The sequence below is a fragment of the Gossypium arboreum genome, chromosome 8, assembly GCF_025698485.1.
Source record: "Gossypium arboreum isolate Shixiya-1 chromosome 8, ASM2569848v2, whole genome shotgun sequence".
Lineage (NCBI taxonomy): Eukaryota > Viridiplantae > Streptophyta > Magnoliopsida > Malvales > Malvaceae > Gossypium > Gossypium arboreum.
In genome coordinates this window covers 140031401-140048620 of record NC_069077.1, presented here as the reverse complement: position 1 = coordinate 140048620, position 17220 = coordinate 140031401, and the positions used below count along the sequence as shown (strand labels likewise).

General features: G+C 28.9%; 1 protein-coding gene across 6 annotated transcripts; it reads right to left on the bottom strand.

Moving 5' to 3' along the window:
* Window positions 1-3957: 3957 nt before the first annotated feature.
* Window positions 3958-9936, bottom strand: LOC108467517 (protein trichome birefringence-like 5). 6 transcript variants are annotated; one of them, XM_053031404.1, is made up of 7 exons: window positions 9215-9936; window positions 7054-7246; window positions 6452-6618; window positions 5749-5907; window positions 5072-5133; window positions 4802-4931; window positions 3958-4688 (listed from the first exon to the last, which is right to left on the bottom strand). In XM_053031404.1, exons 1-6 carry the CDS (start codon window positions 9889-9891, stop codon window positions 4846-4848), a joined length of 1344 nt encoding a protein of 447 aa, XP_052887364.1. In that variant the 5' UTR covers window positions 9892-9936; the 3' UTR covers window positions 3958-4688; window positions 4802-4845. The 6 variants fall into 6 exon arrangements, with proteins under 6 accessions (XP_052887364.1, XP_052887363.1, XP_017623645.2 ...); XM_053031403.1 differs by having other exon boundaries at window positions 3958-4305; XM_017768156.2 differs by having other exon boundaries at window positions 4802-5133.
* Between the last annotated feature and the right edge of the window lie 7284 nt (window positions 9937-17220).

Here is a 17220-nt window from a genome sequence, read left to right as displayed (position 1 = left end):
AAAAATATTGTAAAAGTTTTTATACTATAAGTCGGATTATATTTTATTTTCTCTAGTTAAAAATTGGGTAAATTCATCTCTGTACGTTAGATTCAAAAGCGCATTAGTCCATTTGTTAAATTTTTTATCTAATTTTACTTTTAAAAATTGGTCTATGTAGGTCAATTTAAGGTACAATGGCACGTTGTCATGTGTAACTGTTTGATTATTTCATCAACCACGTCGGTTTTTAACAATAGATATGGATGAAAATTTTAACAGAAATGACTAGTTTGCTCTTTAATGTAACGTATAATGACTTATTTACCTATTTTTTGAGTAAATGAGACAAAAATACAACCTAACTCATATTATAAGAGCTTCCATGGTACTTTTATCCTTTTCTTTTGATAAAATTTATTTCAGATGTCAAATTTATTACTCAACTCGGATTAGAATTAGATATGATTCACGTGTTTAAAAAATACTCAACCTCAAATTCAAATTGGTATTTAACACTTAAAACGAGGTTTAGGCTAATAGAATGATTAATTGGTAAAATACTAAATTTCTAATATTTGAGGACTTAATTAAAATGTTTTGAGATTTAAGGATCAATTTGGCATATAAATGATAGTTTGATGATGTTTGGTGAATTAACTCCATTTTTGTTAATTTCGGCTTGTTTGACTTATTCTCTTGGTTAGACTTTATTGGACTTGGTGGCCAAAGAAGAAACTAGATAAAAAAATAAAATTACTTCATTAATTTGAATTTTTTAATAAAAGTGATGGGACAAATATTATATTTATTAAAGATTAAATAAAATATTGGATCAAATATTAAAGTTTATTACCCCAGGTGTGGCCTAGGTTCGAGTCGTACAAATTGCGTTGGTTGTTCGGGCTTTGCCCTGTTATTGTAATTCACAAAAAAGAAAACATTTATAGTATTTTTTATTCAAATTTTTCTATTGATGAATTTTTATTAATTTATAGAAAATATAAAAAGACAAAATTATTACTTCGTAAAATGAAGGGTTTTTTGTCATTTTCTAATTGAATTGATGCTTTGTGAATTTATGACATTGGCTCAATTAAAGGCTTAAACAATATGAAAATACAAACATGTTATCTCAAAATCCCAATAAAGAAGCAAAGAAGGTGATATGAAAATACAAAAGTGTCATTATAGTGATATCAGTATTTTGTAAAATGAACGGTCTCTTTTGTCATTTCTTAATTGAATTGACGCTCAATTGACTCATGATACAAACTTAATCAAAGGCTATTAAAAGTTTAGATGATAGAATCAATATTGGAGAAAGAAAGCATATTATCTCAAAGGTTAAAATATGTCAATATTCTTTGTAAATTTGGAAATTAATCTTTATACTTTTATTCCTACAAATTTAAGTATCTATTTTTGTATTTCGAAATTCACGTCAAACAGTTAATATTGTTAAAATTATTTTATTAAATTCAAGCCTTTTAATTACATTTCTAATAAATAAATATTTTTTATTTCAAAATATCCTATCAATAAATTTAACGATATTAACAATTTGAACCAAATTTTAAAATTCGAAAAAAGTAGAGAGATTAAGGCTCCCTTTTGATACGATTTGACCCATGGTGAGATGGAATCAATAGGGTATATGCCTTTTAAACGGTGAAGCAACTCCCTTTTTACTCTTGTGGTGAATTGCGGTGTGGTAGTTGAATTGCACCACACCCCTCAATTTTGGCTAGTGTTTTATGCTCCGGTGGGAGTAAAATTACTAAGATGGAGAATTTATTTCAATTTTAGTACCGTTCTTAATAGTCATTTTTTGTTTTGACTTCATCGATAAAGTTGCATTTAAACCCAATTACATATCCCACCGTTATTTCTAATCTCACAGTCACCATTATTTTTAACCTCACTAGAGGTAAACACATTATCTATCCAACTAAATTCCAAAATTCCTAGAAAATAAAAGTAAATTGATTAAATTCCAAAACTGTGAATGGTACAAGGACCTATAGCATATTTTTATCCATCTCAAAACCAAATCAAGAAGCAAAGATGGTGTGAACCAAATCATATTCTTCATATTCTTCTTGTTATTATTATTATAATAATATAAAATTGTGTGAAGTGTGGAGACAGTCAACTGAAGGCATAAAATAAAAGAGAATAAAGGCTATGTGCCAAAGCAACAAAGTAAATCCATGATATTAACTTAATATATGAAATAATAAAGTTTATAGTAATATGCTTTACTTGTTGCCTCTGCATGTAATCCAAATACTTACGTTTAATGCTGGATAAGAATCACAGCCATTTGCTTTTATATGCCATTTCCTGTCATATTCGTTTTTTTTTTTCATTTTTTTATATCGTAGGTAAAATTTAGTTTTGGTCCCTTTATTATACTCAAATTTTAAAATTTAATCTTTGTACTTTTAATTGATATGATTTGATACGATACTTTTATAATGTCATTAATAAAACAATTTCATTAAAAAAATAGAGTTAATCATGTCAAACTAAAGTATAGAAATTAAATCTCAAATTTTGGACATAGTAGAGGGATCAAAATCACAATTTGACATATATTTTTGTATTTTATAAGTTTCAAGATAATTTTATTTTGTATGAATCTTGACCCTTTTTTTGTATTTTATTCTGATAATATATATTTTGATCTAATTATAAATTTTATCATTTCACTTTTAAAAATTGAGAAATTAATCCAATTTGGTAAAATTGTTAAGTTTTTACATTGAATTGTTAACTTAAAATTTTAGCAGTTCAACAATTTATATATGTATAATTGTAAAAATTATCTGTCCAAACAATTCATATGCAACAAATTAGTAAATATTAGCAATTCAAATTCACGTGTTTACCAATCAATGGACTAACTTATCAGTTTTCATGAAGTATGAAGACTAAATTCTAATAAATTAAAGCAAAAGGATTAAATTCTTAAATTTCAAAAAGTAAAAGGATTAAATTTAAAATTATACTATTTTTCATCGTTGAAGAAAAACGGGAGAATTTACTTTAAAGAGCCCTTCCCCGTTTTGGCACGAAAACAGATGGCCATTGACAAGAAAAAGTGAGAAAGGAGTGAAATTTACTTCTTCCACAAAGTATCTATGTCACGTGAATTCTTTATAATAATTATCATATTTTATGTTTTACACTTTTAAGATAAATATCAAATTTATATATTAAATTTATTTTAATGTGTAATTTAATACATAAATTTTAATTTTAATTTAATTATGTATATTTTAAGAAATAAATACGTTAATTTTTTATATTAATTAAATATAATTATTTATGTATATAATATATAAATATAAAATAATACTATATTAATAATTGTGTTAATGATTTATAAAATTAAATAAAATTAAAATTTAATGTATAAAATTACACAAAATTAAAATTTAATCCATTAATTATTAATGTCAAATCACTATGTGCGGAGTCAATTTAAATTTATTAGTCAGTTGATTCTACTTCTAGTTAACCATACATATATTAAATAGAACACATATTTTTTTAAATAAGTAACCCAATGTTTTGTCAAATTAAAATACAGATATCAAACCTTCAAGTTAAGTTTAATACATGACAAAAATCATATTTTGAACATGCTTATATTTATATTCAACTGTATAATCAAAATTTAAAAATGAGAAAATATTTGATGCATCGTTGGTATATAAATTTCATGAATAATAACATAATACATCGTTACTGAAAAAATAAAAAAATAGCAAGGACTTGAAAATAAACACTAATAACTTTATTTAAACATATCAACATAATAATTAATTATAAATAAATATTAAAACCTTAAACTCTAAACTCAGCCGTATTTGGCATGACCTAATTATATCGTTCACCACAAAAACTATTAAATTACCATATGTTAAATAAATATAAAATTACTTAAACAAATGGTCGGCAGATAATGAATGATGTGAAATGTGCTTTCCATTCAAAGATAAGGTTTGATTGTTTACAACTAAAAGATGGTACATGGAATTGGCTACAACTAATTGAATTTTGAACAGAAATTTGACAAGTGTTCATATTACTCTTGTGGTTTTGTACCTGGATTGTGTTTGACAATCATGCATGGATTTTTCTTCACTCAACCACTTCCTACGGAAAACATGAGTAACTCGTTTGAAATTCCAGTAACTAACTGTACTCCCGGGTTATCGAACTGGACAAAGTTTCCATATTACCCATCAGTTTCATTTCCGGAAATGGGTATTATACATTTGTTCATTGTCCTTCCTAGACTGGTGCAAGTTTATCCTGTTGCAAACAGTGTAGAATATGAACAGTAAAAATATCATGAAGACTCTTGTACTACTAGCAAGCTGATTGCACTCTACCTCCTCTATTCCAAAAATGGACGAAAGAGTCCTTGTATCAAAAAATAAATTTGTCATTCTATTAAAAATTTCATCCATTTTTACTCTTAAAAACTAGCCCATGTATGTCAACATAAGATATACATAACATGCCACGTATAGCTGTCTAATTACTCCATCAATCACAACGGCTTTTAACAGTAGGAATGGATGAAATTCTTAACAAAAAGGACCAATATGTTCTTTGATTTAATGTACAGGGACTAACTAGCCCATTTTTTAGTAAAGGGAACAAAATACAATCTGACTCTTAGTACAGGGCTTCTATGATATTTTTACCAACATGAGCTGATTTTTTGTGTTGCAACAATTACTTAGTTCTCTCCCTTTTGCTTAATAAAAAAGCTCCAATCTAGATGTTGGAAGTTAATTTTTACCTCTTGAAAATTGTTCGTTGAAAAACAAATTGGCATAGATTAGCTCATTCCAGGTATCGGGAACTCCGGGAAGACACCAATGGCTGCAATCTTGATGCCTTGAAGAAACTTTTTTCCCTTCTGTCAATCCCTTGCGGTAGATTGACGGATGGCCATCCTTTCGAGAGTTAGTCAATCTTGTTATGTTTAAAAGTGCCACGGGAAACTTCATTTCCCGAATCACTTCTTCCACTATTTTCATTTTTGGAGGATAGGTTTCAAGAAAGGCACCTCTCTTCAAAATTGGTTCGGTTTCCCCATGACAAGTTCCGCCTGAGTTCCAATCTCCACCTCTATTTCAAGGATCAGAAATTAATTAGCCAACACAAGTTAATCCTATATACATACTTATATGTGCATATGTGTGTATATACAATACACTCGTGCAGTGCATATATTATATAAAATTGCATGTTAAATGCAGGAATTCTTTGAATACAAACCTTTTTTATCAAATGGTACACAAGATACTTATGGATTTTCATTTCAATAATGAATAGCATTAATCTCGTTTCACTATATGGATTTTCTTAAAAGGGAAGGGTGTTTCGCAATGGAATCAAGCTTAAGAAAATCGGGCCGAGGGTCAAACCCTGGTTTACAGTCTAGGTAATCTAAATATAGTTAATAACTAATAAAAACATGCATTTAGCTTAATGTTACAATATTCAATATAAAATTAAGAGGTTAATTGCTCAAATCTCATCAACCAGGATCAAAATTACGGATTTTAAAATTTATAAATGGTTTTATCTAATGGTTTGCCTGTTAAACCAGTTCTCTACCAGTTTTAGATACTATACTGGGTTAGACAGTCAGTTCCTAGTTTAACCGGTCTAGCTTTTTAATCACTAAAAGGAATGAGATCGAAGCTAGTCTAATGGTAATAAAGTGTGTTTCGATTATACCTGAAATGAGCAGAAGAGTATCCACGAAAGAAGACCAATTGTTTTGTGGGTTTAATATTGTCATCGATCCATTTTGCCCAGGTCTTCAAAGCTCTTCGATAAGCTTCCATAGCATCAAATTTCGGATAAAGATAATCACCTTCTTTGTAGTAATTTCTCCTGTATCAACTAATCATATTTGTCATTTCTCCATAAGGCTTTGCTTGATAGAACAGATATGTTGGTAAGAAAGATGGAAAAGTGAAAAGAAAAAATAAATTTCTTTCCACACATTGTTTGCTATGATTGAAAAATGAAACAAAAGAAAATAAAAGCATACTGAGGTAAGATGGAAAAACAAGAATGAAGGATTATCATGAAAATATACAGGGCTTGAGACACTCTCATTTTCATCCATCTTTTTTTTTTTTTTTTTCGATTTTAAGTGATTTAATTTTGTTAATAGTAACAAAAAATGAGAATTTTTCCTATTTTTTCCCTCTTACTTTTCTCTTCTACCAAACACACCCAAATTTCATTTTCTTTCAACTTTTACATTCTCTTTTATCCATCTCTCCCACTTTTTCACTTACCAAGTACAACAGCACGCCCTAAAAGTAACTTTTCTTTTCATTTTTCGACTTATGATATTGCAACTCTTAGTCAATGTAGCATTAAAATAAAACATGTATGAAGTATAATTGTAGTGAGATTTGTAAAGTACCCTCGGGCAGTCTTTCCATGAACCCACCAATGGGCGGTATTGAAAATGAGAATATCAGCCCGCTTCCATTTACGAGATGACTTATCAATTAAATCTAACGATAGAGTGCGAGAACCTTGTCGTACAAGAAAATGAGACCTTACAAATTCCACTGTACAGTTATAGTCCTGCAAAAAATTCGAAGTTTAGATTGTTTTGAAATCACAAACCGCTGTTTTTCATTTAATCCTTTTTCTGGTTTCATTTGTTTGTAGAAGTTCTTTTTTGAAATTAGTTTATTTTTCAAAATAAAAAATAAAATAATGTATACATGGTCTCAATATGCTATTGGAATAAAACTGTATACTCTCAACTCAAAAGATTAAGTGCTTGATGAAGATAAAAGGTTCGTTGAAAAAGATGCTTTAGAAAACACTTGTCCAATTAATGAAACATGAAGAAACCTAATGAAAGATTCGAGAGATTATGGACAATTTTGAGGACTCCTATAGAAAAATGTGGTCTTTAAAAGAACGTATTAATGAAAGTAAAAAGGAAAAATGTAGCCATTAAAAGAATGCATTCAACTAAGTAATGAAGAAATATAGCAAGCATCTTGTTACCTTGATTTTGAATAAAAAGTACCCTCTTCCTTTTGATACTTTGTTGCCATTGACCTCGTACATTTTGCTCTTATCGGTAAGGCCTTTGAAGAGGAGGCATAAGATTGACTCAAACTGATTGCGGTTCATTGAGTCTCCAACCAGCATCAGTCTTTTACCTCTTAGTCTCTCCAAGAAGTCCGTAGCATTAAACCTGAGTTCAATTGGTAAATTAAAAAAAATATCTTGCAATCGGGAAGTAAATGTGAGGAAAAATATGGTTAAATAGAAAGAAACCACAGCTAAGCAGGCATTAATTAGCAATAGAGTTAAGTGAAAGGGCCGCCTTGTCAAAACAGAACAGAAATTCAGTGCAATAGGATATCAACAATTTGCAGTATTTATAGCTTCAAAGATGAACTAAAAGTTTTTAAAGTACTAAAGATGAAAGTATTAATCGTATTCTTAGGTTCTTGTATGAACTATTAGAGTGTGCTTTAACTTAAGCAAGGATAGCAAGTCGAGTTAATATTACAAAAATGCATGAAATGAGAAAATATAAACCTCTTCTTTAGGTCCAAAATTCAATAACTCACCCTCGGTCACTTATAATCCGAGTTATTAGCATATTTAGAGCTTTGAAATACTCAATTCTACAATCCAGAAATATGCATTTGCATGCACTAAGCATCTTTCCCCGTTTGATGCCAACACAAAATAAACGAAACAGGCTGAAAGGAAAGACTTTCCTCCTGTTTATCTATGCAAGTGATTTCCCCTTTGTTTTCCCACGACTGCCCAAATCTCTAGAGCCCAAAATTATCAAAGTCTAGCCTTTTCCTACTCTTACACAATATCCGTAGCTTTGGGGGAATTTTAAATGCACGGGTTGGGGGGCAAGCTGCCAGGAATATTGCTCTTCTCCACACTCTTAGATCAATATAGCTTGCTACATTGCTTTCTCCTAAAACTTCCTAAAGTCAAAATTACATTTTGTTCTTAAGTGGAGTAGCAAGGAAATGCCCCTTGATATGTTACAGGGACTCGAGAAGGGGTCTATAATAAGAGTATCTAACCAACATGGGCATTTCATGTCTTTCGGAAATCCTTTTACGTGAGTCTTGAGTATCCATGTCTCATACATATTTGCAGTTATAATGCCAAAGAAGTATCAGCCTTGGCAGGTATAATAGGACAAAGCAAACAGTTCATGTAGCATAATGTTCTAATCTAGCACTAGTGATAGCTAGAGTAACTCATCCTCGAAGTATTATTATCACCGAACTGGTACAAAAGAGAGTATTTCCACCTATATTGTTGTTACTAAAAAAGTAATAGAAACATTTTACAAGTCCAAAAGAACCAAAGATGTACTTGACAAAATACACTAGTTATAACAATAATCCATAAGTTTTACATAAAAATGTAAAAATAACCTAGGAAGTTTAATACGAAATACATAATTATATAAAGTATTATGCGACAGGAAAAGGTAAAAACTTGCTAAGAATTTGAAAATGAAAGAAGAATTCACCATAGAAAAAGTAAACAAAATTTGACTAACAAATATGATAGCTTTTAACCCTACAAAAAGAATTCAGGCTAACCCCGTTACAAGCCAGTATTGACCTACGATAACTCTAATACTCGATAACTCATTTATACATACAACTGACTGTAGAATTTTAAAAGGGAATTCTGCAAAACATTCAACTTGAGCCACAGAAATTAGGGATTAACTAAAATCATTGACAAACAATACACTTAGGCCTCCACATGTGTGGCCTTAGAGAAAAGTTTTCCTAAGATATAACTAAATATACTAAAAATTTCATCCCAATTTTTAATAAGACAAATTTGCAATGACATTAGATCAGCAAGATTAGGTAAACGAAGTCATTAATTTAGCAAGAGTATTTTACTATTAGTTCATTTGATTCATACAACCATTCTTAAGATGAGGTATTCAATAGATTTGGGGTTCAGATTCCAATATTTGCAGACCCTTCCCTGATCCCCAAGGCAACTTGTACTACTTGAAAATATCACTTAACACATTTGAAGACCACAAAAAGCAATGAACCATTTTCACTAGATGCATCTATACTACAATAAATAGTTTGTATAATGTAAAGAGAAATTGCTTTTGATACACAGTAATTTTAAGGAAATGAACACATACCTAGGAAGATCACAGCCATCAGGCTTCCACCGCCATCTCAAGTAATCATAATCTTTCCTTCCATTGCCATGACAGTCAAAAGCCTCGTCAACGTAAGGGCAAGAACCCGGTTTGTAAATTGGGTACTCTTCATCTCTCACCCAAGTCCCAGTGTAAAGATCACAGGTTTCCCTCTTCTTCACTTCACCCTTGCGAACAACTCCGTTATTTGGCGGTGGTGGGTTCCGTTTCTCTGGAGCAGCTCCGTTACCAGCAGGTGGGTTCTGCTTCTTTGGGGCAGAGAACGGATCATCCACGCTTGTGGCATTTGAAGAAGAGTCAAGCTTAACAGTTTGAGAAATTGAAGGAATGGGGTCTTGGTGGGTTGATAAGTTCAGCGGCTCTGAGCCAGCCGGTGGCGGCAGAGAAGGCGGTGGTGGGTCGGGAAAAGGGGGAACTAAAGAGTGAATGTGAGATGTGGTGACTGAAAAAGATTCCTGGTAAACGGAAATGGAGGGCTCAAGCGTGCGTTTACTGAAAAGAACAATGCTGAAGAAGAACAATGCAATGAAGACAACTGTGGTTAATGCAAAACGGGTTTTTCGCGAAATGGAAGGAGAATCGTCCATTTGGATTTGGATTTGGATTTGGATTTGGATTTGGTTAAGGGAGATTTGCATAGGATCATTTTGTTTCATTTACTATTGGCAAAACCCTCTCCAGCCCCTCTTAATTTTAATATTGAGCATATTGATCTCTCAAAAAAATTCAAAATAATTTAATCTCTTTCAATCTCGAAAGTAAAAAAATTAAGGATAATTAGTCTCAACATTAATATTGTTTTCAATTTTATGCAATTTTGATTGCTATAATAACAACTTTATCTCTTGAAGTTTAGACATTTTGTTAATATGGTCTCGATTTAACTAATTTAGCTTAAAATATTTGTGTAAATGTTAAGGTTAAATTTATTGATTTTTTAGAATTAAGACTAAATTGACAAAATATGTAAATATTAAGGGCTAAATTTATTGTTATATCAATCAAAATTATTTACACTTAATGAAAAACATTAACACCGTGATTAATTGTTCTAAGTTGCTTGCTTTCAAAATTGAAAAGATTAAGCTTCTCCAATTTATTGAGAGTGATCAATTTGCTCGATTTTGAAATTAAGAGGCACTGGGAATGTCTTTTTACGTTAACCTTTTGAAATGTATAAATAGAAACTTGTAGCAGGCGGCTGCAATTCGAATATTTTTAATTTTTAGGGTAAACTCCTTAGTTGGTCACCCAACTTTTAGGGTTATTTCATTTTGATCATTAAAAAATTATTACAATTTTATCACTCAATTTTTAGGGTATTTTCATTCTGGCCACCCAAAAATTTCTTAACGGTGGCTAACTGTACAAGTGAAATCATGCCGACTTCGTGTTTACACTTTCATTTTGGTAACCCAATTTTTAAGTAGTTTTCATTTTGGTCATCGAAAAAAATCATTTCAAAATTTTGATCAAGGTAAAAAAAAGAGTTAAGGATTAAATTGAAAACCAATATAAACTCAAATAATGCACTAAAAAATAATTGTACTTGTTTATCCAATTATCGAGAATTCAAAATTTTTATTTTTTCTTCAATGTTGAAAATTTAAATTTAAAAACATTAAAATTAATTAAATAAATTATTTAATTTATTACTATAATAAATTAATTAATAAATTTAATTTCATTCTGAATTTTAAAAATTATTTATATTTTAGATTATCCTTGACGAACTTAACTTAAATAAATCATGCTTAATAATTGTCTACAAAACTTAAAAAATCATGTTTAAATAAATCATGTTTAGTAAATAAGCGATTAAAAGTTAATTAATTGTAATATTTTTCTCTTTATTTTTAGCTTAGCATGAAAAATTCGAGATCATATAATCAAAAGAAATTTGGACTTTGTAAACCATTATTAAAGATAGTTATTTGAGTTTATCTTAATTTGGAAACCTAAAATGAAATTGTAAACTCTAGAATGAAATTAAATTAATTAATTTCAATATTATAGTAACAAATTGGTTAATACTATTAAGGGATGATAAATTTTCAATAATTTAATTAATTGATTTTGATATTTTGATTTTTAAATTTTTAAAATTAAAAGAGAAAATAGAACTTCCGCACAAAGGTAAACAATTACGATTTGACAATTTTTAATGCAGTATTTTAGTTTTAGTTGTTTTTTCACTTTAATTTTAAATGTCCTTTTTACCCCCAACTAATACTTAAAAATAACTAAATTTGGTGATCAAAATGAAAGTGACCTAGAAGTTGAATGACTAAAATGAAATTATAAACATGATGTGGTGAGTATTAGAGATTTAATGCTTGAGTAACTAAAATGAAAGTGCCGTAAAAGTTGGCTGACAAAATTGCAATGACCAAAACGAAAGCACCTTAAAATTTGGGTAGTTTACCATAATTTGTTTTATATATAGATACGAAAATAGATTTTGGTGTATATTAAAAGGCATAATAATAAATTTATCCCTAAACATTTACATAATTTATCAATTTGGCCCTTGTTATTATTTTGGCTAAATTTGGTCATTGACCTTTAAAAAAGAGCCAACTCACTTTTTTTTTTTAATGGAAATGTAATGGCCTAAATTCAAAATTATCGGAACAGTGGTTTCGTAACCACAAATCCGATTTAAATAGAAATTTATGTCAATATTTTTGCATGCAAATTGATATGATAGGAAAATCGTATGAAAATATTGATAGAAAAATTTTACCGATTTAGTGATTAGATAGAAAAAAAAAATTATTGAAGAAATTGGGTAAAAACAATGTATCGAGACCTTTATCTCGTAAAACTGAGTCAAAAATAATTTTATAAATATTTATGAAATGTTATTAATGTGGTATTGAAATTTCGTTAGGAAATTTTAATGTTTGGGTAGTCAATTAAATGAAAATGACTAAATTGTAATAGGTGTAAAAGTTACTAGAATGATTAAATAGCTTAAAAGTCTAATGAGAAAGGATTTAAAAGGAAATTAGACCCAAAAGTTATTTGGGCTGGACGGCGAGGGTATGACATCAGCAGAAAAATTGATAAATTAAGGGTAAAATTGGAATATTGCAAAATTAACTAAATAAAACTAGGACTAAATAAGAAATATCTAGATTTCTCTTCATTTCTCTTCAATTCCAGCAGCTAAAAACGCCATAGGAGGGTTTTCTAAGCTGGTATTTCATAATTTTTGCACCAAGCGAGTTAATCCTTGCCTTTTTCTTGTAATTTTTGTGTTTCTAAGACTTTTACAACTAGGTCCTACTATTAAATTCATTAGTTTTTGATTTCATGGATGAAATTGAAAATCACCATGGTTGAGTGCTGTAAGTTTATGATGAAATAGAATGAAATTAAAGCTTTAATTTGTTTATGAGATGATTTTATTAGGTAATTTCCAATAGAAATTGATTTTTAGGACCTAATTGTAAAAATGCTTGGAAGTAAAGTCTATTGATAAAATTCTGATTCCTAAAGGTTGTAAACTAGTTTAAGGTGATAGAATAAAATGTTAATTGCGAAAAATCAGCTCAATTGAGAGGCTAATTGAGTAGGGACGAAATTATCATTTATTAAAAGCTTAGGGGAAAAATGGTAATAAACAGCTTGCACAAAAACAGTTTGGACAGCAGCAGTAGACTAACTTTGAAAAATCACCATAAATTGTAGAAATCGAATTAGAAGATGAAAAAAATATGGCTTTAAAGCTTATTGAGTTTAGTTTCTCATAGAAGGAATAGTGTAAGCAATGGATTTGTAAATTTTGAGATATAATGAATTTTGTGAGACAAGGTCAGAATGAATTCGGGTTCCCCTGTTCTGAATTTGAAAAATCATAAAAAATTGACGAAAAACAATTATGGGATTAAATTTATATGTCTAGAATCCTTAATGAGTCTATTTTTAAGAGAAACAAAAGAGAACATTATTTGAATTCTGTATGAAGAGATAATTAATTTTTAGTGAAGAAGGGTCAGAACTATCGACAGCAGAACAGGGGTGACTTTAAAGAATAAACTGTACTTATTAGATAAACCAAAAATTCTGAAAATTTTATGGTAAAAATATATATGAGTCTAGTTTCAGGAAAAATTAACGGATCTTAATTTGGAGTTCTATAGCTCAAGTTATAAATAATTTAGTGACTATGACTCAAGTAGACAGCTTTGAATGAACTATAAATAATAGTTGAATTATAGAGAATGTTGCATATGAACATGAAATGTATTAAATTGATAATTAAATTTATTTATTTAGATCCGGAAGATTCAAATACGAAGCTAGATCGAGGAAAGGAGAAAGTTTGGGATTAGTAGATTTTTATTGTTTACAAACAAGTATCAAGGTAAGTTCATGTAACTTGAATTATATTATTAAATGCTTGAGATTGTATGTTATTTATGTGAATATGATTTGAATGTTCATTGTATGAAAATTTATGAAACATTAATATATTTGATAAAAGGAGAAGAAATCTCGGTTGAATGAAAGGAAAATTCGATGGATCTCTGAAAAGGAATTGACGGTAAAAGGATCTAGCCGGACGGGTGATCCTAACTCGATATAGCCCTCCCAAGAATATGTGTAAAATGGATTTAGCCCGACGGGTAATCCGAATTAGGTCTCAATTTAGCCTGACCGTAATTCAGATCCAAGCTCATTAGAGTAATTGTCGCTGTGGATTTAGCTTTGACCGGTAATCCGCTGCAAGGTTGAGGTTCATGAGTGTGCTCTCGAAATGGATACGTGCGCACATGAATATGAATTGATCGACCGAATTGTACAATAAATGTGTACCTCTGAAAATCCATCGAAATTCCGATAAATTCAACTGGATAAATATGGAAAAATAACAAGGAAATGAAAATCATGGTATTAACGAGCTCATCAATCATGGTATATATATTATTGATACATGGAAATTATTGTACTAACTTGAATGTTGAGTTTGTGCATATTAGGGTAATAATGCATTGAATGGATATATGGATGTTTATTGTATTGTATTGAAAATATTCGGTAAGTATAATTCTTGTTACATGAGCTTACTAAGCACGAAGTGCTTACCCCGTTTCCTTTTTCCCTGTTTTGTAGTGTTAAGAGCTCGGAGGTCGGATTTGGTCAGAGACACGTCACACTGTCAACCGCAGGATTTCGGTATATAAAGAAACTTTATTTTGGAAATCAATGGCATGTATAAGCTAACAAAGTAAATGTTAACATGAAATGAATGTAAAGTTAGCCATTAGTATGGTTAACAAACCTGGTTTTAGATATGTGATGAGGTTATCTTATAAATATGCATGAATTTATCTTGAAAATATGTTGAATTGATTTGGTTGATGTGGATTGGTCTTGATTTAATATTGCAGGGACGGTTAGATATTTATAAAGGGGCTATATTGAATATAAAAAAAAAGAATTTAATTCTTAAACTCCGGTAATGCCTCGTACCCTATTCTGACAATGAATACGGGTAGGGGTATTACAGGAAATGATGATTAAAACAATAAATTTTTAACAACATTAGCATGGAAAGTTGTGTGACAATTCACATGTACTTCATATGACAGTTTTGTCTTATATGTCATTTTAACAAATAATTTAAAAGTTATAAATATATTTTAAATTAAAAATATCAAACTTTTCATAAAAATTCAAAAATTTAACTTAAAGTACACGCGAATTGTCGTGCAAGTTGCCATGTTTTGAGCTTTAATGTTTTAGTCTATTTATAGGCTTTGTAAAGCCATATTCTAATAGGAGTGTAGTAAGATTGAAACACCTTATTCTAATCAATATAAAATAGATGGGGTTTAATAAGGTTTAAAAACCTCATTCTAAAATAAAATAAAATAAAAGAAGTGTAGTTCTATATGGATTTTACTTTTATTTTATTTTACCACATTATTTTATTTAAATAAGGATTCGGTTCACTTAATTCTAACACAAGTGTAATTGCATATGATATAACTCAAATCTAAATAGTTAAGACTCAAAGTCTTAACATTTACCAACAATACCAAAACTTCGTTAACATAATAAAACATATTTTAAATTAGAATTATGCAACCAACTTTAGAAATATAGTTTGTTAAATATAAAAGTTTAACTATATAATTTGATAAAATTAAATATAGTGATTTACAAAGAAGTTAATTTTAAATTTAGTGACCTAGAATATAAATTAAATTATATCACACTCATGATGTGGGTGAAAAAATATTTTATGTAAACCACGAGATGGAGTAGTAAAAACTTTATATATATTTTATTAAACATGTATTTGATCGATAAAAGCACTATAAAGATCATTGTATTAGGAGTTTGATTGCATTCTGCCTCATCTACTAAAAATGGGCAAATTAGTCCATACATGTTAGATCAAATAGTAAATTAGCCACTCTATTAGAAAATCCATTTCAGTTCTACTGCTAAAAACTGATCATTATATGTCAACGTGCCATATGTTGTTGATTATTCTGTTAGCCATGTCAATTTTTTATGGCAGAAATGGATGAAAATTTAAAAAAGATGACAAGTTTGCCCTTTAATTTAATATATGGGCTAATTTATCAATTTTTAATAAATAAGACAAAATACGATCTGAAACCTAATATAGGGGATCTCCATAGTTTTTAACGTATTTCAAATGCAAATATATATATATATATATATATATATATATATATATATTTTAATATTTTATAAGAAAATTTTAAAGAAATGACATTAGTATTGTTTTGATAAATTTAAAACTTATTTAAAAATGTTCTGAAATTTTCTATAAAAATACAAAAACTATAGTATTTCAACTTCAAAATTTATTATTTTTATTTTTATATAAAACTATAAAAGAATAAAACATCATTAAAAGGATATAAATTTTAAAATAATGATATTTTGGTCATTGATCAACTGAATTGGTCCAATTGCATCCACGTCGCCAACTTAATCAAGTGATTAATATATAATAAGTACAAATATTAAAAATACATTAAATAATAATAAATAAATTGTTGAAAATATATAACTACTATTAAATTGAATTGGATTGGTCGATTAAATTAAGATCCGATTAGAGCACTGATTTGGAGGGAGGGAATAGACTAGTTGACTCACAAACTATTCAAAACCTATTGAACCAAGTTAAAAAACTAGTTGAACCTATTTTCTTTATGTTTATTTTTTAATTTTATGAGCTCTTAATATTTTATTTAATTAAATTGAATGAATTTATTGAACCAGAAGCATGTGATTTGATTGGTTCAACCATCTATCGTGCTCTAAAAACCTTGATTTTGATATTAAATATTTAAACTAAAAGTTTAGATAAATGGCATTCATTCATTTTTTTATTTAAATTTGTTTTTTCCTATTAATTAAAAAATTATAAAAAAGTACAAAAGTCTTCGACATAAGCAAGGTGTTGTTTCCGGTATAATTAAAAACGAAAAGTTTAGCTAATTGAGTTTAACTCGATTGGTATGCGCATTGTTGCCAGTGTAATAGTACGCGAGTTTGAGTACACTAAAGCGCATTATCCTCGTATTAAGGGTTAGGGACGAGCTATGAGTGGTTCTAAGTATTATGTAAAAAATAACTGATATAATCAAAACTTATAAATGAATTACAAAAGAAAAGGCTTAATGCATAATTTGGTACTTGTGTTTTTTTAGGTTTAATATGGTATCTGAATTTGACAAAAATTATAGTGTTTAATTCGGGGTTTAGAGTTTATTTAATGAAAAAAATCATAATTAGCTAACAATATTAGCAATGAATTTTCGTCGAATCAATCATAAAGAATTAAATTACACCCATAGGATTGTATTTGAAAAACTAAAAGCAAAATTAAATAAATTCACAATTAACACTAAATAACTTCCTTCAGATCAACCATAAAACTTGAATTAGACACTAAAAAGATAAAATTGTTACTTCAAGTACCAAAATAT